General features: G+C 43.8%; 1 protein-coding gene and 1 pseudogene across 1 annotated transcript in view; both read left to right on the top strand.

Annotated features, from left to right (window-relative positions):
* Positions 1–394: 394 nt before the first annotated feature.
* SASH1 (SAM and SH3 domain containing 1) overlaps positions 395–27,000 on the top strand; it is a 287,896-nt gene continuing 261,290 nt past the window's right edge. The window contains exon 1 of the mRNA XM_050787296.1: positions 395–677. Within this exon, the coding sequence (XP_050643253.1) occupies positions 657–677 (21 nt within the window). The 5' untranslated portion in view covers positions 395–656. The remainder of the gene's footprint in view (positions 678–27,000) is intronic.
* On the top strand, positions 6,972–7,105 carry LOC126954034 (uncharacterized; annotated as a pseudogene).

Here is a 27,000-nt window from a genome sequence, read left to right as displayed (position 1 = left end):
GTGTTCTCAGAACAGAGGACATTCTGAGACGTAGAGTCCATGCATGAACGCTAATCCTAGAACATTAAACTTACCGTGTTAAATGGATTTCTGGATGTTTCTCTGTGGAAGTCTTGGAATAGTCCTCCCTTCCTTTTCTTGAGCCAAGAAAACTCTGAACCAGAACAATTCGAATTCAATTTGTGGAAAAACTATACTCAATGAGCCAAACCCTGGCTGAGAGTTTTGTAGGGGCGGGGAGAAAGGGGCATTTGGATCACCGTTGTATGTTAGTTACTAAAATATCTGGATTTCTATTTAAATGTTCTGAGATATATTTTCAAGCTTTGTTTCTGAGGGGCATTTGCAAGCTTCATTTTAAAGTCTGAGAACTCAAAGAACGAAACTTGCTTTTGTGTCATAGTTATTGTGTTATATGTTAAGCATTTGGAAGGGACCCCAGTGAGGCCTCAGGAAGCAGTTACTGCCTCTCTTATCGTCCTGAAGGCGATTTGTTTTAAAGTTGATAATCCCTAGGGCTGTGAGAGTGTCCCACATCTGCCCTGAATTGAAAACAGATTCCCATTTAGAGCCTTACATCAGTGCTGCGGATTCATGCGATCTGAGTCAGAGAGGAAGTCAGAGACCATTTGAACGTATGGCCAGCAGCTCACTTCATGGAGGAACAAGATTGCAGGGTATGTAGGCTGTCTGTTTTCAAATTTTAAGACTGTTTTTAGGTGTCCTTCTGACATTTAGACTGGTATATTCAGGAAAGGACTATTGTGGGAAACAGGTATAAAGTAACTGTCAGTATCTAGGGATTTTCAGTGCTACTGATGAATCCATCAAAATTCCGAGGGGGCTAGGCAGCGACTGCTTCAGAATTCCTTCAACGGGCTTTGCCATTTTTGTGACTTACCATTCATTATATAAGATATATTTATATAATTATGTAAATATTTATTTTCCCCCAAGACTCTAAAAAAGGTTTTGTAAGCCAAGAAAAGTTTTTCCTGTTAAAGACCAGAGCTTTTCCAGCCTCTGCTTATCTGTGAAAACTTTTTTAAAGATTTGCACACATGCTAAGAATGAAAGATGTAATGATGTACTTCATATTGCAACCCCCAGGGGATCGGGACCATCCGATTAACCATTTAGCATCTAATATTCTACTGAAGGAGTTTTCTTCTCGGGTTGCTGAACAACTTTGTTTCCGTCTTCGTCTTCTCTGTAGAAATCGTATTCTATAGATTGTGAAGTTATTTTCCTTTTTAATTAAAAAAGGGGTTTAGATTTGGGCTGAATGTGGGGGCTCATGCCTATAATCCCAGAACTTTGGGAGGCCAGGATAGGAAGGTTCTTTGAGCCCAGGAATTGGAGACCAGCCTGGGCAACATGGCAAAACACTGTCTCTACAAAAATTACAAAAATTAGCTGGGCATGCAACTGTAGTCTCAGTTACTTGGGAGGCTGAGGCAAGAGGATCTCTTGAGCCCAGGAGTTCTGGGCTGCAGTAAACTATGATCACACCACCGCATCCTAGCCTTGGTGACATGATGACAGAGTGAGATCTTGCCTCTCTTGTCTCTTCCTTTCTTCTTCCTTTTTAAAATTTTTTTTTTTTTTTTTTTTTTTTTTTTTTTTTTTTTTTTTGAGACAGAGTCTCCCTCTGTTGTCCAGGCTGGAGTGCTGTGGTGCGATCTCAGCTCACTGCAACCTCTGCCTCCCGGGTTCAAGCGATTCTCCTGCCTTGGCCTCCTGAGTAGCTGGGATTACAGGCACCCACCCCCATGCCCGGCTAATTTTTGTATTTTTCATGGAGACAGGGTTTCACCATGTTGGCCAGGCTGGTCTTGAACTCCTGACCCCAGGTGATCCGCCTGCCTTGGCCTCCCAAACTGCTGGGATTACAGGCATGAGCCACCGTGCCCAGCCTGACCCTATCTCTTAAGAAAAAAAATAGACGAATAGCTAGATAGATAGATGGATAGATAGAGATAGATAGATAGATATAGATAGATGGATAGATAGATAGATAGATAGATATAGATAGATGGATAGATAGATAGATTTGTTCATGACAAATAATTAAAGAGTACAGAGATCACGAGGTAGAGTCTGAGAGCCCAACCACTTGATGCATGGGTGCTGAGCCCCAGCCTGGCCTGAGGGCCCCTCCTGCCCCTGCTCTGCTTCTGGCCTGGGCTTTGATGAGTTGAGGCCTCTCAGATGGGCTTCTGGAAGGCTGCTTTGCTCACTACTGTCTCTGAGGAGCTGAGAACAGTGCCTGGTACTGTCGGTGCCCAATCAATACTTGTTGAATGAAAGTAGAATTAGGGAAGGGAACTCTAGAAGAAACGTCAGTTCGGGCATTTAGCCTTTGCTTGGGCAAATTTCTCCTCGCTGTCTTGGTAGGATAGCAACCAGAAGGAGAGACTGGGTCATTGAGCGAAAAGTGTTTGACTGCCAGTCAAAGCAACTGTGTATGAAACATAGAATTCCACGGTCATGGGATGAACAAAGCAAAAAATATCTGAAATATGAGTTGTGAGAGGTAACAGTCGTGCCCTAGAGGGTATTCAGGAGTCCAAGGGAGGCTGGTAAATGGGAGAAAGTGAACAGACATGGCTGGCAGTTTCTCCCTTCAACTTGGGGCAGATGGGCTCATCAAAAATGTTCCGACAGAACAAAGCCTCCTCTTGTTACATGTGCTTCCCCTGGTTTCGGAAACAATACGTTCAGAGCAGCCCAGTTGGCAGGTAATGTTTTCAGTCCAAATGCCAAAACTCTGGTCCCTTTTGACTGGTTGCCCGCAGTTCTTTAAAGAGGGAAGGTTTTTTCAGGTGCCAAAATTTGACTGCAAACTGTGTCATGGGACTATGCCCTCTTAATCCCAGCAAGACAGAGGCTTTCTTTTAGAAAAGGAAGCAAGCACATTTGGGTTTTTGTGCTGAGGATGCAAAATGATGTATTGATCAACTGAGATAGAAAGGGGAATTTTCAGCCTTAGGAATATCGTTCCTGTCCTAAGGAGACAAGCGAATGAGCCTTGAAATCTATAGAAACAGTTCCAGTTCAGACAAGCTTCCTTTGTGGGAGATGATTGCATATATATCTTATTTTAACTAACCTAGTTAATCTACCTGATTAAGTTATCAACCTCAGAAGTTTGGGGAGAAAATAAAATCAGCGTGGCAGAGACTTCCACAGTGATACCTGGATTATAAATGTACTGTTACCTCGAAAATCCAGATCCGAAATCTCTCTGCCTCTTTTCCAGTAACAAACTCAGCATATCTTCATTTAGGGCAATATCCTCTTGCCCTGCCCCTCCTCTAATTTACAGCCCCATATTTGGACACCAGGGATTCAATAACCTACCGCCAAGGCACCAATGGGTGGTGCCACCATGCCAATTCACAGAATTCATAGCTCTTCAGAAGTTTTGTAAGCCATTGTTTAGAATTCAGAACACATTATCACCCAGAAACAAGGTTAGGCTCCCAGCTCTACTCCTGAATGCAAATTCATCCTAAAATACAGAGACTTTGCTACAAGCATCTGGAAAAGGGAAGAAGGAACTTCCATCATACTGTTTAATGGCATTGGAGAATACATTTTACAATGACCTGTAATAATGTTGTCGAGAGCATTTTTAATATCCTTGAGAATTCATTCTTGGCCCTGAACATCATTTGTTTCTTGGTCTGGACCCTAACCACCTATTCTAGGTGCTTTGTCTCCTGCTGCTTCCTTGAATGGTACCCTAGGCTGAAGTCCAAGAAAATTATTTGCATGTACTTTTCCACTTGTGGTTTCTTTTGCCTAGACTGTCTTATTCCTCTTCTAATTCCTTGCAAACTCTTGATCAGCTCAAACATTCACACAGTTAATACTCTCTGATGCCCCCGGTCAAACTTCCACCTCTCTACTCCCTTGGCCACAAACCCCTCTAAGAAAATTTTGCAGACAACTTCAAGTGATTCCTCCACTGACCTTCCAAAATTTCAAGGACCCCAGTTCAAAAATCTGCCTAGGAAATATTAGAAATTCCCCTCCCTACCTCACTTGTATTTCCATAAGATCTTATAAGTACCGCTACGTATTTACATTAATCACATTATATTGCAATTATTTTGGGGCATGTGGTCTCACTCTGTCACCCAAGCTGGAGTGCGGTGGCATGATCATGGCCCACGGTAGCCTTGAACTCCTAGGCTAAAACAATCTTCCTGCCATAGCCTCCCATGTTGCAGGGACTACAGGCATGCACGATCACAAACCAGCTGATTTTTTATTATTTGTAGAGACAGGGTTTCACCATGTTGCCCAGGCTTATCTCAAACTCCTGATCGTAAGCAATCCTCCTGCCTCAGCCTCTCAAAGTGTTAGGATTTCAGGCATGAGCCACTGTGCCTAGCCTACTTCTACTTTTTTGTGTGGGAGGAATTATGAGTAGTGGGAAGAAACTGGAGCTTAGAGTTAGCGTGTATACACACCAGCGTTGGCTCTCTGATTTCCAGTTGTGTGGCCTTGGATAAGTTGATTATCTCTCCATTTTTGCTTTTCTTCTTCATTTGTAAGATGGGAGTAATACCTGCCTTTAAGGAGTTGTAAGGATTAAATAATAATCCATCTAAAACCCTAGCCTAGTGCTTAAGCCATACAAAGGGAAAGATAAATGTTAATAAAATATGAATCTAAATTTGAAATGGTGGACATAGAACTCCGAAGCCAGAAGGAACTTGCGTCTCTTCTGTCCAACCTTGGACTCTCTCCTTTTGTGACTCACCCCCTTCAGTTTGAGGCAGCATGTCAATAGGCTAGTGTTACCTTTTTACAGCCACTTCTCAGATCACTTCAGTGATTAAAATAAAATAAAACTTAGGAGACTAAGAGAAAAGAGAAACAGCGCCCAGTTGATTTGTAAGTATGAGAAAGAAAAAGTAAGCTAGGATGGAGGAAGAGAGAACAAAGTACATGCAAAGGAAAAAGGGAGAGGACGATGAGAAAGCTGAGGGCAGGTAGTAGCAAAGGGAGACGGAGAGGAGAAACTGCACTGCTGGTAAATTACACTTCCAGGATCATAGAAGAAGCACTTGTTCATTTAAATATATATACCTGCAAGTGCACTCCTGTGCATTTTTTACCCAAGAAGTGCCTTGTGCCAAGTACTTCAAACAAAAAATCTTGGTAGCCTGACACGGTGTCTTGCACCTGTAATCCAAGCTACTTGGGAGGCTGAGGCAGGAGGATCACTTGAAGCCAGGAGTTAGAGATAAGCCTGGGCAACATAGCAAGACCCTCATCTCTAAAAAAAAAAATAATAATGATGATAATTATACATTACTAAAACTTACATACCATTTACTATGTGCCAGGCACTGTTCTAAGCTCTGTAGAAATATTAACTCATTTAATCCTCACAACAACACTGTGTGGTAGACGCATAAAAATCCCTATTTTACTGATAAAGAAAGGAGACACACGAATAGTCCTATAACTAGGATATATGGGAGCCAATATTTGAAACCATAGAGTCTGCCTCCGGAGCCTTGCACTCTTAATCAAAATGACAACCATCATGCAGAAATGCACCTGCAATGGAGGTGGCTCCTGGCATGGGTCAGGTGGTCAATGTGGCCACTACAGTCAACAGCACAGTAAAGTCCAGCCTGGTGGACATTCCCACAGATATACGTTCCAAAATACCACGCTACCACCTGAGAAGTTAGAATGGTAGAATTGTATGGCCTGGAGAGACACTGGGTTCACTGTGCTCAGACCAGCCAGCTGCTTCTGCTGAGTGCGCCAGGAAAAACTGGACCCAGGGTCACCGGTCAGACTCTCTGGGGACAGACATAGGGCAGAAGTGAGTTGACCTCAGCCTCCCATATAATCCTTTTTCCAGGTAATGTCCAGGAAATTCTACAAAAATTCTTTCTGAAAGTTTGCAGACATTATTATGTTGACATCCCAATAGTTTTCCAAATATGAAAATAAAGACAATTGTGCTTTATTTTTAAGAACCGTCTATTTTGACCTTCTTTTAAAAGAGACAAAATATGCAGGGATTTGTTTTGTTTTGTTTTGTTTTTTGAGACAGAGTTTCACTCTATCACCCAGGCTGTAGTACAGTGGCGTGATCTCAGCTCACTGCAAGCTCCGCCTCCCAGGTTCAAGCGACTCTTCTGCCTCAGCCTCCTGAGTAGCTGGGACTATAGGCATGCACCACCACACGCAGTTAATTTTTGTATTTTTAGTAGAGATGGGGTTTCACCATATTGGCCAGGGTGGTCTCAAACTCCTGACCTCGTGATTCGCCTGCCTCACCCTCCCAAAGTGCTGGGATTACAGGCATGAGCCACCACGCCTGGCCATGTTTTGTTTTTGTTTTTGTTTGTTTTTTTGTTTTGTTTTTTGAGACAGAGTCTCGCTCTGTCACCCAGGTGGAATGCAGTGCATAATCTCGGCTCACTGCAACCTCTGCCTCCTGGGTTCAAGCGATTCTCCTGCCTCAGCCTCTTGAGTAGCATCATAGGCACCCACCACCATGCCCGGCTAATTTTTTGTATTTTTAATAGAGACAGGGTTTCACCATGTTGACCAGGCTGGTCTCAAACTCCTGACTTCAGGTGATCCACCAACCTCGGCTTCCCAAAGTGCTGGGATTACAGCCGTGAGCCACCGCACCCGGCCGGGAGAGGCTTATTAAATGTCTGCCCACATCTTGGTCTCCATTATTTTTTTCTCATTACAGCCTGGCTGCGGAACATCTTACCTAAAAACTCATTCATGCAAAACTCTATTTCCTTTGAAGCATTTTTAGGTCTTTTCACATGTCCTCGAAATAAATACTGAATTAAATTAAATTTTAATTTTAATTTAATTTACTTTTAAATTTAATTTAAATTCTGAATAAAAGGCCTTACATAAACTGACTAAAAAGAGCTTAACCATGCAAAAGTAGGTTAAATAGAACAAGGCACGTTCAAGTAGACAAAACAATCCCATCATTAGAAAAAAGAAAATTCTGGGCCCACTTCAGCAGCACATATACTACACACTAGCATGGCCCCTGTGCAAGGATGATGTGCAAATTTGTGAAATGTTCCATATATTTTTTAAATAGTTAAAAAAAAATCTGCAAGTGCAATAAATACGTAATATAAACACTAAATTAAGTTAGATATGCCCTTGGAGGAACTAATTATTTTCATCATTAAACTGCTCCCAAATGCCAAGAAAATATAGAACACTAAAATGAAACCTAGACTCTCAAAGGTCTAGAGGTTGAATTTTAAGCAAAGTCTTCATTGAGCAAATGAACTTTTTTTTTTTTAATGGAGTCAGAGTCTCACTCTGTTGCCCAGGCTGGAGTGCAGTGGTGCAATCTCAGCTCACTGCAACCTCCGTCTCCTGAGTTCAAGCAAGTCTCCTACCTCAGCCTCCCAAGTAGCTGGGGCTACAGGAGCACGCTGCCATGCCCGGCTAATTTTTTGTATTTTAGTAGAAACGGGTTTCACCACGTTGCCCAGGCTGGTCTTGAACTCCTGAGCTCAGGCAATCCACCCGCGTTGGCCTCCCAAAGTGCTAGGATTACAGGTGTGAGGCACTGCACCCAACCGAGCAAATGAATCTTTAAGAAACTGGTTTTAGGCCACCTGGCTACTTGGCAGGGCTATTGTGAGGATAATATGAGATTTAATGAATGTAAATCTCCCAGCCTAGTGCCTAGCATGCAGTGGACACTCACTCAATAATATTTTGTTGAATAAGTGTTCAATCACTTGACCAAGCCAACTCAGCTATCCCATTAGGTTCTGGTTGCCATGGGGTAGCATGGGTTATCATCAAGGGTAATTCTAAGATTATACAAAAACACTTCCTAGAAAGAGCAATTCGCTGGGAAACAAAAATCCCAGAATGCTGGGATTTGCTTTCTAACCTTTTACAAAAGGGTAAATTAGAGTTATGACTGAGTTGCTCTGGGAATTAAATGAAATTATGTTCATCTATCCATCCATTCGTCCTTTTAAAAAGTACTGATTGTCAGGAGTGGTGGCTCACACCTGTAATCCTAGCACTTTGGGAGGCTGAGGTAAGCAGATCACTTGAGGCCAGGAGTTTGAGGCCAGCTTGGCCAACATGATGAAACCCCATCTCTACTAAAAAGACAAAAATTAGCTGGGCATAGTGGCTCACGCCTGTAGTCCCAGTTACTCAGGAGGCTGAGACAGGAGAATTGCTTGAACCTGGGAGGCAGAGGCTGCAGTGAGCCAAGATCACGCCACTGCACTCCAGCCTGGGTGACAGTGAGACCCTGTCTCAAATTAAAAAAAAAAAAAAATCCTCCCCCTGCAACACTCCCCCCAACATTCCCCCTCAATATTCCCCCCGATATAAAAAAAAAAAAAAGGATTGTGTATTTTCAACATGGCAAGGATTGTTCTTGTACTTGGTTGATGGTGGTGAACAGACCAGCCAAGATCTCAGCCCCATGGAACTTACATTCTCCCATGAAGCACTTGACATGCAAGTCCTGCCATCACCTAGCACTAGGACCCGCCTCTGGGTGGTTGCCCTGGAAAGAGCAGTCAGCTTGGAACTCAGACTGATGCCCACTGCAGGCCAACCTCCACCACTTGGCAGTTATTCACCTGTCAGAGTTCAGGGTCTTGGGAAAAGCTTCTGAGCCGCAGTCCTGGTCCACAAATGGATATAATAACACTCACCTTGCAGGGATTCTGTGAAGGTGAAATGAGACATACTGAGTAGAAAGTACATTATGTGGCACATACTAGGTGTTCAATCCATGGTAGTCTTTTATTACCTTGATGAACAAATAGATCAAAAGAGGATCTAAGGACCCTCACAGGGGTGAGCCACTGTACCCATCCCTAGGATTGTTTGAGCCCAGGAGTTCGAGATCAGCCTGGGAAATAGAGAGACCTCGTGTCTATAAAAAGAAAAAATTAGCTGAGTGTGGTTGCACATGCCTATAGTCCTGGCTACTCAGGAGGCTGCAGCAGGAGATTCGCTTGAGCCTGGGTGGTCGAGGCCATGGTGAGCCATGATGGCACCACTGCACTCCAGCCTGAGTGACAGGGTAAGACTTTGTCTCACAACAACAACAAAAGAGGCAGAGAGAGAGAAAGAGAGAAAAAGACCTAGTACTAGCACAGAGAATAAGGCACATCATTGTGAAATTTCAGAAGAGTAGGGTTAAATAGGAGAGTGTTGTTTTGTTTTGTTTTGTTGTTTTGTTTTGAGACAGAGTCTTCCTCTGTCACCCAGGCTGGAATGCAGTGTCGTGATCTCAGCTCACTGCACCTCCGCATCCCGGGTTCAAGCAATTCTTCTGCCTCAGCCTCCCAAGTAGCTGGAATTACAGGCATGTACCACCATGCCTGGCTATTTTTTGTTTTTATTTTTGTTTTTGTTTTGCATTTTTAGTAGAGACAGGGTTTCACCATGTTGGCCAGGCTGGTCTGGATCTCCTGACCTCAAGTGATCCTCCTGCCTTGGCCTCCCAAAGTGCTGGGATTACAGGCGTGAGCCACCGCACCTGGCTGGCATTGACTTTTCAACAGGAACACTAGCATCCAAGAAACAACAGACTGGAGATTCTGAGGGCAAACGATTTCCGACCTAGAACCCTCCATTAAGGGTCAGATGGACTAGAAACATAGAAGGAGTCAAAGCATTTATATCACCTACACCCCTTACCTGCAAGCTCCTGGAGGACATGCTCTACTAAAACAAGGGGATGTGCAAAGCACAACCGAGTCAAACGGGGCTCCAGGCGGCATGTCTCAAAGAAGGCAGAAATTGAACCGATTCATGAGCCCGACGACTTCAGTCTCCCATGAGGTGTGTCATGGTTCTGTCAACGCTTGGAGCACAGTAATAGATAGGGACATAGAGAAGTGACCAAATTTTAAAAAGAAAACTCCAGGCCAGGCATGGCGGCTCACACCTGTAATCCCAGCACTTTGGGAGGCCGAGGCAGGCGGGTCATGAAGTCAGGAGATCGAGACCATCCTGGCTAACACGGTGAAACCCGGTCTCTACTAAAAATACAAAAAAAAATTAGCCGGGCGTGGTGGCGGGCGCCTGTAGTCCCAGCTACTCGGGAGGCTGAGGCAGGAGAATGCCGTGAACCCGGGAGGCAGAGCTTGCAGTGAGCCGAGATGCGCCACTGTACTCCAGCCTGGGCGACAGAGCGAGACTCTGTCTCAAAAAAACTTTTTTAAAAAGAAAGAAAAAAGAAAACTCCAAGAAAGAAAAAATAATGAGAAAAGAAATGTGACTATAGTACACAATCACGTCAGCACTGGTATAAATGAAACCATAAATTAGAATATAACTGTGGTGGCCGTGGAGGTGGACCACAAAGACCTCCTCTCGAAGGACCATCTTGAGGGAAGTATCCCCACTTCAGGACCCAAGCTATCTTCACAGAAAGGTCCCCGCCCCTGGGCTACTGTCAGCCAATGGCTGAGAGGGGCAGGAAACTGGCGTGGCCATTCCTGCAAAGTGCAGGACTTCTCCAATAGGCAGTCTTTACTATGGGTCTCCCATGGGCCTGGCAGTGAATTTCTCGGGACTACACTGAAGTCTAAAGCTCTTTCCATTCAACCTCCTCCCTTGCTGCTCTCCTTCTCAGGCTCCATCCTTCACAGGCATCCCGCCCGGATTTTTTTTTTTTTTTTTTTTTTTTTTGAGACGGAGTCTCACTCTGTCGCCCAGGCTGCAGTGCAGTGGCGTGATCTTGGCTCACTGCAACCTCCGCCTCCCGGGTTCAAGCAATTCTCCTGCCTCAGCCTCCCAAGTAGCTGGGATTACAGGCGCCTGCCACCACGCCCAGCTAATTTTTGTATTTTTAGTAGAGACGGGATTTCACTGTGTTGCCCAGGCTGGTCTTGAACTCCTGACCTTGTGATCCCCCCGCCTTGGCCTCCCAAAGTGCTGGGGTTACAGATGTGAGCCACCACGCCCAGCCTCAGATCTTATGCATTTCTAATTCTGTCTTGGGGAATCAAACTGTCAGAGGAACCTAACTAACACAATCACTATATTAGGAGGAGAGAAGAAGGAAAATTGGGGGTTAGAGGCAGAATACATACAGTGTTAGGTTCTTTTATTTTAGATGCGGTATCCTTTCCCCAATCTACAGCCCAACCCTAGTCCCTCTCCCCAGACTCATTTCTCCCTGTCGTCAGAACTGAGCTGCAGCCACTGGTTCTAAGCACAACTCCTTTGTCTGCCAGAGAAGACACACCTAAAGGTGTATCCAGAGAGCGCCTGGAGTCAGGAATACATCAACATATCCCAAGGAGAAGACCTGAAGCGATCCCAAGCTAACTGCTTCCCAGTTTCATCTGGGGACTCCCTGCCGGAAAGCTTAGAATGTGCTTGCAGTGAAGTAATATTAGAAGATTCCGGCCGGGCGCGGTGGCTCAAGCCTGTAATCCCAGCACTTTGGGAGGCCGAGACGGGCGGATCACGAGGTCAGGAGTTCGAGACCATCCTGGCTAACACGGTGAAACCCCGTCTCTACTAAAAAATACAAAAAACTAGCCGGGCGAGGTGGTGGGCGCCTGTAGTCCCGGCTACTCGGGAGGCTGAGGCAGGAGAATGGTGTAAAAACCCGGGAGGCAGAGCTTGCAGTGAGCTGAGATCCGGCCACTGCACTCCAGCCTGGGCGACACAGCGAGACTCCGTCTCAAAAAAAAAAAAAAAAAAAAAAAAAAAAAAAAAAAAAGAAGATTCCTTCTTCGGAGGGTATTAGACCTCTTCCTTCTTCGGAGATGTCAGCAGCTGGTCAAACTAGTTACACACTGTCCTCCCGTAGAGCTGAGTGCACCGAATGAAGAGGACAGGGACAAAGCAGAAAGAGATGATTGCAAGTCAGCTCCTTCCTCCTCCTCTCCCCCACCTCCCCTGCAGCTACGACCACTGCTCGGCAGCCACTTCGGTCTTGAGACAGCTGCCCCAGAGGCCCCCAGACCCCTGCTACATACTTTCCTTCCAGAGCAGTCAGGCTGGGTAGAATGTAGGCAGGGAGGTAGGGGGTGTGTGCATGAGTGTGCTTGTGTGTGTATACGTGACAGAAACCACACAGCATCACAGCACATGGTCATAGGAAGAACAAGAGTATTCTGGCTGGGCGTGGTGGCTCATGCCTGTAATCCCAGCACTTTGGGAGGCCGAGGCGGGCGGATCACCTGAGGTCAGAGATTGAGACCACCCTGGCTAACACGGTGAAACCCCCATCTCTACTAAAAATACAAAAAATTAACCGGGCGCAGTGGCATGCGCCTGTAATCTTAGCTATTTGGGAGGCTGAGGCAGGAGAATCATTTGAACCTGAGAGGCAGAAGTTGCAGGGACCTGAGATCGCACCACTGCACTCCAGCCTGGGTGAAGAGCGAGACTCCACCTAAAAAAAAAAAAAATGAGTATTCTCCACTTGTGTGTATTGTCTACCTGGCTCTCATACTAAGCCAGTGAAGAGCTTTCCTGATCTACATCTGGTCTTGCAGTACATGGAGCAACACAGGAACACACTGAATTGTTTACGGGGAAATATCATGTCTATGTAATATTTTTAAAGTGCAATAACCAGGAGGAACCAGAAATTCCAAAATGCCTTCCCTTAACCCTGTGAGTTAGCTATAGTTCGTTAGCAGGAATAGCACATTATCCACTTCAGGCTAAGGATAAAATCATTCCAAGGACCACTATAGGAACCTACCTGAAGATTTTCGATGACAAGAACTAATAGGCAGAGTAAATTTTATAATTTTTTTATTATATGAAAGTAATACATGGCCAGGCATGGTGGCTCACACCTGTAATCCCAGCAATTTGGGATGCCGAGGCAGGCAGACTATCTGAGGTCAGGAGTTCGAGACCAGCCTGGCCAACATAGTGAAACCCCGTCTCTACTGAAAATACAAAAATTAGCCAGGCATGGTGGCACATGCCTGTAGTCCCAGCTACTCAGGAGGCTCAGGCATGAGAATCGCTTGAACCCGGGAGGCAGAGGTTGGAGTGAGCGGAGATCGTGCTATTGCACTCCAGCGTGGGTGACAGAGTAAGACTCCATCTCAAAACAATAAAGTAATACATTCTCTACTGTATGAAAATTAAAATTTATAAACAAAATAACCATAATTGCATAACCTAATCCAGGGGCACCCATTGCTTTGTTTCCTGTTAGTCTTGTTTCAGAGTATTTTCCAGAGCTTTGAAGTCTTATTTTATACATAATTTCATATCCTAATTTTCCACTTAAAATTTTATCAAATGAATTTCCTCGAACCATTACAAACTCTTTGAGAGCATCTTGTTTTGAAGTCTGTATAATATTCCAACTCATAGAAGTAGCTTAATTTGCCCAATCATTCTTCTTTGTTGGACTTTTAATGTTTTTTTTGTTGTTGGTGGTTTTTTTTTTCTTTTATACTTTAAGTTCTAGGTACATGTGCACAACGTGCAGGTTTGTTACATATGTATATATGTGCCATGTTGGTGTGCTGCACCCATTAACTAGTCATTTACATTAGCTATATCTCCTAATGCTATCCCTCCCCCCTCCCACAATAGGACCCAGAGTGTGATGATCCCCCTCCTGTGTCCAAGTGATCTCATTGTTCAATTCCCATCTGTGAGTGAGAACATGCGGTATTTGGTTTTCTGTTAGCTGAGAATGATGGTTTCCAGCTGCATCCGTGTCCCTACAAAGGACATGAACTCATCCTTTTTTATGGCTGCATAGTATTCCATGGTGTATATGTGCCACATTTTCTTAATCCAGTCTGTCACTGATGGACATTTGGGTTGATTCCAAGTCTTTGCTATTGTGAATAGTGCTGCTATAAACATACATGTGCATGTGTCTTTATGGTAGCATGACTTATAATCCTTTGGGTATATCCCCAATAATGGAATGGCTGGGTCAAATGGTATTTCTAGTTCTAGATCCTTGAGGAATTGCCACACTGTTTTCCACAATAGTTGAACTAGTTTACAGTCCCACCAACAGTGTAAAAGTGTTCCTATTTCTCCACATCCTCTCCAGCACCTGTTGTTTCCTGATTTTTTAATGATTGCCATTCTAACTGGTGTGAGATGGTATCTCATTGTGGTTTTGATTTGCATTTCTCTGATAGCGAGTGATGATGAACATTTTTTCATGTGTCTGTTGGCTGTATGAATGTCTTCTTTTGAGAAATGTCTGTTCATATCCTCTGCCTACTTTTTGATGGGATTGTTTGTTTTTTTCTTGTAAATTTGATTGAGTTCTTTATAGGTTCTGGATATTAGCCCTTTGTCAGATGAGTAGATTGCAAAAATTTTCTCCCATTCTGTAGGTTGCCTGTTCACTCTGATGGTAGTTTCTTTTGCTGTGCAGAAGCTCTTTAGTTTAATTAGATCCCATTTGTCAATTGTGGCTTTTGTTGCTGTTGCTTTTGGTGTTTTAGACATGAAGTCCTTACCCATGCCTATGTCCTGAATGGTATTGCCTAGGTTTTCTTCTAGGGTTTTTATGGTTTTAGGTCTAACATTTAAGTCTCTAATCCATCTTGAATTAATTTTCATATAAGGAGTAAGGAAAGGATCCAGTTTCAGCTTTCTACTTATGGTTAGCCAATTTTCCAAGCACCATTTATTAAATAGGGAATCCTTTCCCCATTTCTTGTTTTTGTCAGGTTTGTCAAAGATCAGATGGCTGTAGATGTGTGGTATTATTTCTGAGGGCTCTGTTCTGTTCCATTGATCTGTATCTCTGTTTTGGTACCAGTACCATGCTGTTTTGGTTACTGTAGCCTTGTAGTATAGTTTGAAGTCAGGTAGCGTGATGCCTCCAGCTTTGTTCTTTTGGCTTAGGATTGTCTTGGAAATGCGGGGTCTTTTTTGGTTCCATATGAACTTTAAAGCAGTTTTTTCCAGTTCTGTGAAGAAAGTCATTGGTAGCTTAATGGGGATGCCATTGAATCTAAAAATTACCTTGGGTAGTATGGCCATTTGCACAATATTGATTATTCCTATCCATGAGCATGGTATGTTCTTCCATTTGTTGTGTCTTCTTTATTTCACTGGGCAGTGGTTTGTAGTTCTCCTTGAAGAGGTCCTTTACATCCCCTGTAAGTTGGATTCCTAGGTATTTTATTCTCTCTGAAGCTATTGTGAATGGGACTTCATTCATGATTTGGCTCTCTGTTTGTCTGTTACTGGTGTATAAGAATGGTTGTGATTTTTGCACATTGATTTTGTATCCTGAGACTTTGCTGAAGTTGCTTATCAGCTTAAGGAGATTTTGGGCTGAGACAATGGGGTTTTCTAAATATACAATCATGTCATCTGCAAAGAGGGACAATTTGACTTCTTCTTTTCCTAACTGAATACCCTTTATTTCTTTCTCTTGCCTGATTGCCCTAGCCAGAACTTTCAACACTATGTTGAATAGGAGTGGTGAGAGGGCATCCCTGTCTTGTGCCAGTTTTCAAAGGGAATGCTTCCAGTTTTTGCCCATTCATTATGATACTGGCTGTGGGTTTGTCATAAATAGCTCTTATTATTTTGAGATACGTTCCACCAATACCGAATTTATTGAGAGTTTTTAGCATGAAGGGCTGTTGAATTTTGTCAAAGGCCTTTTCTGCATCTATTGAGATAATCATGTGGTTTTTGTCTTTGGTTCTGTTTATATGCTGGATTACATTTATTGATTTGCATATGTTGAACCAGCCTTGCATCCCAGGGATGAAGCCCACTTGATCATGGTGGATAAGCTTTTTGATGTGCTCCTGGATTCGGTTTGCCAGTATTTTATTGAGGATTTTTGCCTCGATGTTCATCAGGGATGTTGATCTCTTTTTTTGTTGTATCTTTGTCAGGCTTGGTATCAGGATGATGTTGGCCTTGTAAAATGAGTTAGGGAGGATTCCCTCTTTTCCTATTGATTGGAGTAGTTTCAGAAGGAATGGTACCAACTCCTCCTTGTACCTCTGGTAGAATTTGGCTGTGAATCCATCTGGTCCTGGACTTTTTTTGGTTGGTAGGCTATTAATTATTGCCTCAATTTCAGAGTCTGCTATTGGTCTATTCAGGGATTCAACTTCTTCCTGGTTTAGTGTTGGGAGAGTGTAAGTGTCCAGGAAATTATCCATTTCTTCTAGGTTTTCTAGTTTATTTGCATAGAGGTGTTTATAGTATTCTCTGATGGTAGTTTGTATTTCTGTGGAGTCGGTGGTGATATCCCCTTTCTCATTTTTATTGCATCTATTTGATTCTTCTCTCTTTTCTTCTTGGACTTTTAATGTTATTTCAACATTTTCAAATTTAAATGCTATAATGAACTTATGGCAAATAAATCTTTGTCCTCATTTCAGATAATTTTCTCCCAATAGAGTCCCAGTAGAAATGGCACTCCTCGGCCAAAGGGTATGAACATTTTTAAGGCCAAATAAATCTTTTTAAAGGCAGATTTTGAAAATTTTGTTTAATATTTAATACTTTTTCAAACAAAATGAACAAACCAACAAGTACGTGCCCATTACCCATTATCTGGCTTAAGATAACATCTTACCTCCACAGCTACCACCACTCTGGACCTCTCCCACATCCACGCCCCCTCTCTCAACTCCAAAGGTAGCCATTATTCTGCATTTGTGTTCTTTGGATTATTTAAAGGAGCAGAAGTTCAAGGATATATAGTCTTCGTGTTAGAGAATAAGAGAGAACAACAGAAAGGGAGGGAGGCTTCCGATAGAAATGTTGAGCCCCATAGAAAGAATCTGCTTTGAGGTAGGGCTGCCTGCCCTGGAGTCCAACCTCCAATACTTGCTTGTTTCCCTGGAAAAGAGGTCCTGTTTGTATCCCTGGAAAAGAGGTCCTATCTCCTTGCTATGGTTGCGCTGTGGGTTAACCAAGATAAGCATCTAGCATCCTCCAAGGATAGAACATTACTTTACAGAGTGGCCTCTGGCTATTGGGCGCCCAGGGAATGCCACTTTCTAGGATAGTGGCTAGAGAACACTTTACAGGTTTTATCCAGTATTGATGCTGCCCTTGCTATTTTTCCCAAAGCAGTGACAGGCTGTTTCGTTTTTTCTCCTCTCTCTCTTTTCCACAATTTTCCTTAGGTTCTAAAACAGACATTGATCAGATCTTTGAGTAGGGTTTCTTACAGGTAATTCCTGTAGAAGATGTTTCTCCCCTTTCTTTACTTTTCAAGTGAAAAGTGTAATGCTCTGAGCATATATCAGTCCTGCAACCCTGGATTCATTTCACTATGTTCTCACCAAATAAGAAGGGAAGTGCCAACAGTTTTCAATGCAAACACATAATTAAGGTAGTAAGATGTCTGAATTATAGATTTGGTGATCTACAATGAGCAGGTGCCTCAGATTCTTTCTGTATTACTGAAGTCTCTGGTTGCTTGCATGGGTTGGAAATTAAAGGAATTATAAACATTAAAGATTGAAGTTTAGTTCTATAAGGAACTTTAGCGATAATTTAGTAATAGTCAATGGATGTTAACTTTCTTTTATTAGGAGCGTCTCTAAAATTATGATTCTCCTCTAAAGAATGTACCTTTCTCTAAAAAGTGCCCACATGCACATCCACATAAAATTTTTACAAACATCAAGCGATTTGAGACCTCCCTGAAGTTGATTCATGGATGCTCCATTAAGAGTCCTGTATTAGATCATGCCACTGCACTCCAACCTGGGCAACACGGAAGACTTTGTCTCCAAAAAAATAAAATCAAATAATTTTTAAAAGAATTCCATTAGCTGGGCATGGTGGCATATTCCTGTAGTCCCAGCTACTCGGGCAGTGGAGGCAGGAGAATCACTTGAACCTGGGAGGCGGAGGTTGCAGTGAGCCAAGATGGTGCCACTGCATTCCAGCCTGGGTGACAGAGCTTGACTCCATCTTAAAAAAAAAAAAAAAAAAAATTCTGTATTAGTTTGCCTAGGGCTGCCATAACAGAGAATCACAAACTGGGGTGACGGAGAGGGGAGCTTAAACAACAGAAATTAGTTTTTTCACTGTCCCAGAGGCTTGAAGTTGGAGATCCAAGTGTCAGAGATGAAGGTGTCCACAGGATTGGTGTCTCCGGAGGCCTCTCTCCTTGGCTTGAGGCTTGCTGTCTGCTTCCAGTGTCTTCCCATAGCCGTCTCTGTGTGTGTCTGTGTCCTAACCCCCTCTTCTAGAAGGACACCAATCATACTGGATTAGAGCCCACCCTAGTAACTCATTTTAACTTAATTACCTCTTTTAAAACTCTGTCTCCAATTACAGTCATATTCTGAGGTCCTGGGGAGTAGGGTTGCAGCATATAAATTTGGGGGGATGGGACACAAATCAGCCCATAACAAATCCCTAAGCTACTTAGGGAACTGCAACCCAGAGCAGTCCAGAGACTCAACCATGCACTCACATGAATGTTTAGCAGCAGAGGCAGAACCACAGCCTGGAGGTCCCATCACCCAGGCTTCCATACCACCCTGCACCCTCTCCATGCACTTTGTCAGACCACAGTGTACTGCTCCAGGAGCCTATGGGTGGAGTCCGAAGGGTCAGATTTGAGGGATGAGATGTGAGTGGAGGTGCTGTTCTTGCCCCAGGTCTCTGATGGCCTCAGGAGGAGACTTCAGCTCCAGAATGCTCTCCTTCCTCCAGATGCTTGGGCAATACCCAGGACAATACCCCAAGAAGTCAGTTCCTAATGATGGCTTCTTGAGGATCAGTGGGACAATTATTGGGTGCTGATGTGAGCCAATGTGCAATGTGCTCTTTCCTCTACTATCAGGATTCAGTGTCCTCTGGGCCAATAGTCCCTACGCCTTGGAAAATTAAGGATTTTAGTAACAAATATTTAGAATCTGTCAGCATGTTAACATTCAGTGTTCTTCAGTCTTGGTGTCCAGTGGCCCCTGCTCTCTCTCCTTCGAGGTGTGTGTCACATCTTTTCCAGGATCCTTTGAGGATGGCCACACCCCCTGCCACCATGGCCACAGTCTGTCTCCCCAGTAACATCCATCAGAGATAGCAACTTGCTGCTGTTGAGCTGCTGCCTCAATTCTGCATTAAATCTATTCTAATGCTCCTTTGAACGTCTGTATTTAAGATTATTTTATTTTGGGTCTGAGCAGATTGTTACTTCACACTTCACTTTCTGCTCTGTGTATGTGTGTGTACATGCCTGTAATCTGTGTGTGTGTGTGTGTGTGTGTGTGTGTGTGTGGTATTCCTCTGTTGTTTGCAACACCTCCCAGTTGGGGATCGTTTGTAAATTTAGTTAATGAGCATTTAACACATTCCCTTTGATGAAGCTGTTAAATCTGAGTGCACACTGGCATCCTCCCAGACATCTCCCGTCTCCCAAGCCATTTGTGCTTCCCTCTTCTTAGCTGCTTAGTGATGGTTTCTAGTTTGTTGGCACAGTATGGAACTAACCTTTAGTCCTCTCTGGAGAAAGTAGGGCTTGAGTTTTGTAAGAAATGCTTACATCTGTATTCAAAGCAAGTCCACTTTTCTGGTGGGCTTTCGTTCTCACCAAACAAAATAAACTGCAGACATAAAAGACGTTTCATCATCGCCCTAACTGGCCGTGCATGTGGCAGTGGGACATAAGCTATAGCTGTCGGCTTTTGCAAGAACAAGCACCAAGCTCAAAACCCGCAGGCCCCAGCTGTCAGAGAGTTTCCTTGGATTTAATTATAACTTGATCTCTGAAGAGGGAGTGTATGTCAAGTGTGCTTTTCAATCACTTAGAGAAATCAGAGTAAATGACAGAGCAGCCCTGGGATTCGCCCGTGCGATGAGCCCTCATTACCATCTCCTACAGTAGAGGCATCACGGGAATCAGCCCAACCCTGTGACAGTGGCAGAAACACAGGCTGTCTCCAAAGATGTAGATTTGAAAAGAAACAGCCCCCAGATGTCTGCAAAATCAATTATCTAAAATTCAATATAATTTAAAATGCAGAAATAAACCAAAGGAAGGGGTTGAACTATCTATGCATCTGTACATGAACCAGGAAGCCATCTCTCAACATAAACAATCCTGCCACTGCTTTACTTCTTATCTACCACATGTATGGTCCTTGCTAGCTATTCCTGACTTCAAGTATATGTGACTTCTATCATTTCCTACACGTCAGCAACACCACGCCATCACTAGAGCCATCACAGACACGCACGGAATACACACGTGTGTGTGTACACAAACACACACACACACACACACACACTTTCCAGCCTGAGGCCACTTTAAGATCAGAAAAATGTCCTGATAGTAATTAGATTGACACTTCCAACCTGGTTCTCAGCAGCTAGCCCCAGTGTCTGTGTTTCTAAATGTGAACACCGCATGTCACCCAAATTATTGACATCAAACCCTCGTTACCAGACAAGACTAGCCAGAGAGATTTCACCTCCTACCCTTTAGGTTACTAGAGAGGCGGTAAAGTGGAGACAGCTGAATCCCACACGGTGCACAATTTAGGGCATGCCTGTGCCCTTTTTCCTTTCTTTTTTTTTTTTTTTTTTTTTTTTTTTTTTTGTTACGGAGTTTCGCTCTTGTTGCCCAGGCTGGAGCGCAATGGCATGATCTTGGCTCACCACAACCTCTGCCTCCCAGGTTCAAGCAATTCTCCTGCCTCAGCCTCCTGAGTAGCTGGGATCCCTTTTTCTTTTTTACTGTGCAAAACAAAACAAAACAAAGCGCTAAAACACAACATCAGTTTCAAGGGATTGTTTGTTTTCATTCCCAGCCCAGGTCACCTCACAATCCATAACTGAGAAGCATTTTATACTTTGAGTTGATGGAAGGCAAGAAAAGAGAAGGGAGGGATGGCCAGTGTTGACTCAGGGCAGGGAGAATGGCACACTTGCTGCCAACACCCCACTGGTCCCTTCCTGTGGAAAGGTGTGAGCCTACCTAACTTCAAATGCCTCACGATCTCCAGCCTACAGCCTCTAACCTCATTTTTGTCACTACTTTCCTTTCCTGTTGACTTTGGGGTAAAAGGCGGTGAAGTGGTCAGAGGAAGGGTCTGCCCCTCAGGCATCTCTGGTGGATTTGTCTGGTCAGGGAACAACAGAGATCTTCACGGTAACCAATGCCTCTGCCACGGAAAAGTAAGTTGGAGCTGGCTTTTAGGCAAAAGTTTCTTTTTAAGCCTGATTAACCTTAGAGACATAGACAATTGTTACTGATAAGGCTGTTGGACTTAGAGAATATCTGAAACACAGGAATCTAAAAAGAAGTGCAGTGAGCTTTGTGTGTTGTGGAACAGGGGAAGGGGACGCGGTCCCCTTTGATAAATAACCAGAGAGTGATTGCATTTATACCCTGACAACATACACATGTTGTATAGCCACTGTGAACACAAATGACAGCCATGAGTTCTGTGAGGAAAATGTTTTTTTGTTTTTTTGTTTTTGTTTTTGTTTTTGTTTTGAGACAGAGTCTCACTCTGTTGCCCAGGCTAGAGTGCCGTGGCACAATCTCAGCTCACTGCAACCTCTGCCTCCCAGGTTCAAGCGATACTCCTGCCTCAGCCTCCTAAGTAGCTGGGATTACAGGCATGTGCCATCACGCCCGGTTAATTTTTTTATTTCTGGTAGAGACCGGGTTTCACGATGTTGGCCAAGCTGGTCTCAAACTCCTGACCTCAGTTGATCTGCCCACCTCGGCCTCATAAAGTGCTGGGATTACAGGTGTGAGCCACTGTGCCTGGCCTTCCGTGAGGGAAATCTCAGTGTTAATTACATATTTAGTTCTTATCAGTGATTACAACCAACACCCTTTAGCCTTACATGTTTGATTCCCAAATATATGAGGAAAAATTCTCTTTTCTCTCCTGGTTGAGAACTAGGAATTAATAAAAAGGTTCTTGGCTGGGCACGGTGGCTCACGCCTGTAATCCCAGTACTGTGGGAGGCTGAGGTGGGAGGATCACAAGGTCAGGAGATCGAGACCGTCCTGACTAACACGGTGAAACCCCGTCTCTATTAAAAATACAAAAAATTAGCCGGGCATGGTGGCGATCAACTGTAGTCCCAGCTACTCGGGAGGCTGAGGCAGGAGAATGGCGTGAACCCAGGAGGCAGAGTTTGCAGTGAGCCAAGATCACGCCACTGTACTCCAGCCTGGGCAACAGAGAAAGATCCTGTCTCAAAAAGAAAAATGAAAAGGTCCTTAGAAATTTCATTATGTTTTATGAAAGAGATAAAAGGCATCTTTTCTTTATGCCTGCCTTCTTCCACGTCATCTTTTTTTTTTCTTGAGAAGATATTGCTCTGTTGCCCAGGCTGGAGTGCAGTAGTGCAAATCATGGCTCACTGCAGCCTCAACTGCCCCTGCTCAAGTTATCCTCCTGCCTCAGCCTCCAGAGTAGCTGGGACTATAGACACGTGCCCCCGTGCCTGGCTACTTGTTTTGTTTTTTAGAGACAGGGTTTCACCATTTGCCTGGCTGGTCCTGAATTCCTGGGATCCACCAATCCTCCCTCCTCAGCCTCTCAAAGCACTGGAATTACAGGCGTGAGCCACCTTACCTAACTTACTTTATTCTTCGCATTATTTCATCTCACACTGTTTCCAACGTTTTCCTTTCTACCTGTGATATCCAAGCCAAATGAACCAGAAATAACCACAATATCACTATTTTAATAAGGTGCAATGTGATTAGGAATTTTTGTGGTGCTGATTCTCTTTATTGGTGTTTTTAGAATATTGGTTGATCCATGTCCATGTCCTTTTGAATATTTTTCATATTGAAGGGTGAATATCATAAAGAGTACATTGTGACTACCGATTGCTTTTTGATGCTCACATTACCGGCCCCCATTGGAAAATCTTCAGAGTACCTTGAAATTAGTGGTCCAACCCATGTGGTCAGGTCTGGGAGCCAGGAGGCCATGAGTATCAGCCTCCCCAGCACACTTGCATTCCCTGACAGGCAGCTCAGGTGCTGTCACACTGAGGCGAGCACAATGTGACATGTCTCGGTGTGTCCTCGATATTGGATAAACCCGAATTTCTGCAACTTAAGAGCCATGAAGTAATATCATTGCTTGGATGATTTCCGTCACTTTTTTGGAATAAAGTTCAAGATAGTTTAATTCCTATTTAGCAAAACACAGATTACATCACAAGAGAAAAATGTTTAACTTTATTAAGAAATGCCAAGGCTCTTGATATGGCTGAGAGCCAATAGATTTCTCCTATGGTATATTTTATCTTGAATTCTTCTTGCTCACTTCAATTAGGCGAAAAAAAAAAAAAAAAAAAAAAAAAAAAACTTCTGCTGAAACTATTGGAAAAGAGATGCTTCACTGTATAATTTCTAAGATGATTGATTTAAGCCCAGAGCTGCTGATGGCCATCTCCCCGCCATACAAAAAATGCTGCCTAAGATAAAATCAGCACAGAGAAAACCAGGGCTTAGGTAAAGAGAGACACAGATCCCCAGTGACCGTCCAAGCACCTGGCCCCACTCCTGATACTTCAGTGATGGGAACCAATCAATTCCCCACAAGGACTGGGTGCAATGGCTCACACCTGTAATCCCAGCACTGTGGGAGTCTGAGGCAGGTGGATCACCTGAGGTCAGGAGTTATAGGCCAACCTGGCCAACATGGTAAAACCCCATCTCTACTAAAAATAAGAAAAATTAGCCAGGTATGGTGGCAGGTGCCTATAATCCCAGCTACTCAGGAGGCTGAGGCAGCAGAATCACTTGAACCTGGGGGTTGGAGGTTGCAGTGAGCCCAGATCACGCCATTGCACTCCAGCCTGGGCAACAAGAGCGAAACTCAGAAAGGGTGAAAGAGAGGAAGAAAGAGAGAGAGAAAGAGAGAGAGAGAGAGGAATGAAGGGAGGGAGGGAGGGAGGGAGGGAGGGAGGGAGGGAGGGAGGGAGGAAGGAAGGAAGGAAGGAAGGAAGGAAGGAAGGAAGGAAGGAAGGAAGGAAGGAAGGAAGGAAGGAAGGAAGGAAGGAAGGAAGGAAGGAAAGGAGGGAGGGAGGGAGGGAGTGATTCCCAATATGACTAGGGTCACTTGCTAAAAGAGATCCCACACTCACCAGCGCAACTTAGGCCCAAGCCTTTCCTTCTCCATCCCACAGTTGCATTTCATCCTTTTTAATGGAACCTCAGCACAGTTCCCATCCAGAATGTCAGAGCCCAGAAATCAATCCCTTCAGGCCTTCAGCATCCAGGACATCTAAGGAGAGGGAAAAGCACAGCTTCAGCAGCTGCTCAAGGACCACTTTAGGGTGTCAGTTTGGGGTTGGAAGGTGCAAATACAATGGACAGAATACAAGACGCGGCTATGCTAGACTGGGGACTGGGAGAAAGAGGGGATAAGGAAATTCTAACTGTTGAGGGAATGGGTGGAGGAGCCTTGTGCCAGTCAGCATGTACAATGATGATGACATATGTAGTCAGAAGACACCGTCCACATTGGTACCCACTGTAGATCTTAGAAACTAAACATGATCAGAGGAAACCTCACGATTTGACTGTGTAAAGTCATACCAATTATGTTTATGACGACTGCTTCCCATTTATGCCTAATTACCGTGCAACATGATAATGATTATGTACTTTGTTAAGTGTATGTCAGATGAATTTAATTTCTTAGATTTTATTTAATGGCATCTGTAAACACAACACATGTGTGCCCTGGCTTCCCACTTCATTCATAATACATATGAATTGGCCATTTACCTACAACTTTTTAAAAAGTTTATAATGTCAAAGCGCTTGTACTTAGGGAAATGAGGGGCCACAGACTGATAAATAAGGGGCATTGTTCCTACAGTTTGTTTTATCCACAGGGAGGCATTACCATCATATCTTAGGCAATTTTTTTGAGACAAAGTAGAGTCTCGCTCTGTCGCCCAGGCTGGTGTGCAGTGGCACGATCTCAGCTCACTGCAACCTCCGCCTCCTAGGTTCAAGCGATTCTTCTTCCTCATCCTCCTGAGTAGCTGGGACTACAGGTGCATGCCACCATGCCCAGCTAATTTTTGTATTTTTAGTAGAGATGGGGTTTCACCATATTGGCCAGGCTGGTCTTGAACTCCTGACCTCGTTATCCACCCGCCCCAGCCTCCCAAAGTGCTGGGATTAGAGGCGTGAGCCACTGCACCCGGCCATATTGGGCAATTAGGACATGGCAAAAATGAGGCAGTGGATTATTTGCTCATTCTTGCTTCAGACAAAATCCATTAAAAAGGAATATCAAACTTTGAAATGATAAAGGTTTGAGGTGACAGATATGCTAATTGCCCTGATTTGATCATTACACATAGTAAGCAGATATTGATATATCACATGTACCCCATAAGTATATTCAATTATTATGTGTCAATTTAAAATTTTTAAAAGAATAGCTTTTAAAAAGTGTGGGATGGCCAGGCACAGTGGCTCATGCCTGTAATCCCAGCACTTTGAGATGCCAAGGTCAGCAGATCACTTGAGGTCAGGAGTTCAAGACCAGCCTGACCAACATGGCGAAACTCTGTCTCTACAAAAAATATTTTAAAAATTAGCTGGACCTGGTGACATAACGCCTGTAGTCCCAGCAGCTTGGGAGACTGAGGTGGGTGGATCATTTGAGCCTGGGAGGTCAATGCTGCATTGAGTTGCGATCACACTACTGCACTCTAGCCTGGGTGACAGAGTATCAAAAAACAAATAAACAAACAACAGCAACAACAAAACAAAAACAGTGTATTTATGACTCAGGGACTTTTTTAAAACAAGAAATGCTCTTTTAAGTCAAATGAAAACCAAAAATAAAAAATAAGAATAAGAAAGCCATAGCTTGGGGTATAAGGTATTTATTGTCATTGTTATTCTTGTTGTTGCTGGTTTCCCAGGGGGTACTGGGGATAAGGTTAAAGAAAAAGAACCCAGAAATCCAGACTTGGAAAAGAAGAAGGAAGAGCTTAGAGCCAAGAAAAATAGATACTAGTACTTAAAAGCATTTGGTTATTTTAAGGTCCTCCTGGGAAAGAGTGGCTAGCATCTTTAACACTGGTAGCAAAATCAGGCAAAGGAATTCAGGAAAAAAACGCCTGAATATGGAACAGAAAGGAACTAACTTTGTCAAATGTACTTAAGGAAGTGTTTTTCAGGGTTACTTGAGATTAGAAAGTAGACAGCGTTGTCTTCTGTGATGATCTTTTCATAGAATGATGCAGCTGGGAGAAATAGTTTAGTGTTATTTCCTGCCTTAGGAAGCTATATAACTAAACCATCCCATTTTGACGGTCATCCAATTCATTTTTTTAAGCATTTAAACCACCATCTGCCCTGAGCTCTGAGCTTGCCGGCGATCCACGTGGGCAGAAGGTGACACATTTGCCTAGGGGCTCCCGACAATCCTAGGCCCTCCCTGCTTTATCCTGGGATATGGACTAATGGAGCCTTCCACAGAAATGAGGTTGTTTTGGGGATATGGCTATTATTACAGATATTAGCAACACTCTGCCTTCAGTCTCTTCTACACGCTTATAGAAATGCACTGGCCTGTGGGGCTCTACACCTCAAAAAATAGCCTTGAGAAGGCTCTGCCCTAGGAAGAGGGGTGTAAAGGGCATGTTACTCAAACACGGACTTTCATGGGGACTCAGATGCTCCACACGTGGCTAGAGCCAGAGCTATACCTTGGCAACTCAGTTCCCCACTCCAGCAAACTAGCATCAGGGCAGAGCAAGGGAAGTGGCATGTGAATTCCATTGATCATAGGTTCAATGCCAGACTTTAAAAGGTCTATGTGAATCAGGGCCAGGCACGGTGGCTCACGCCTATAATCCCAGTACTTTGAGAGGCTGAGGTGGGCAGATCACCTGAGGTCAGGAGTTTGAGACCAACCTGGCCAACATGACGAAACCCTGTCTCTACAAAATTAGCCAGGCGTGGTGGCATGTCCCTGTAATCCCAGCTACTCAGGAGGCTGAGGCAGGAGAATCACTTGA

This window comes from Macaca thibetana, chromosome 4 (genome assembly GCF_024542745.1).
Source record: "Macaca thibetana thibetana isolate TM-01 chromosome 4, ASM2454274v1, whole genome shotgun sequence".
NCBI lineage: Eukaryota > Metazoa > Chordata > Mammalia > Primates > Cercopithecidae > Macaca > Macaca thibetana.
This window is presented reverse-complemented; position numbering and strand designations above follow the sequence as displayed.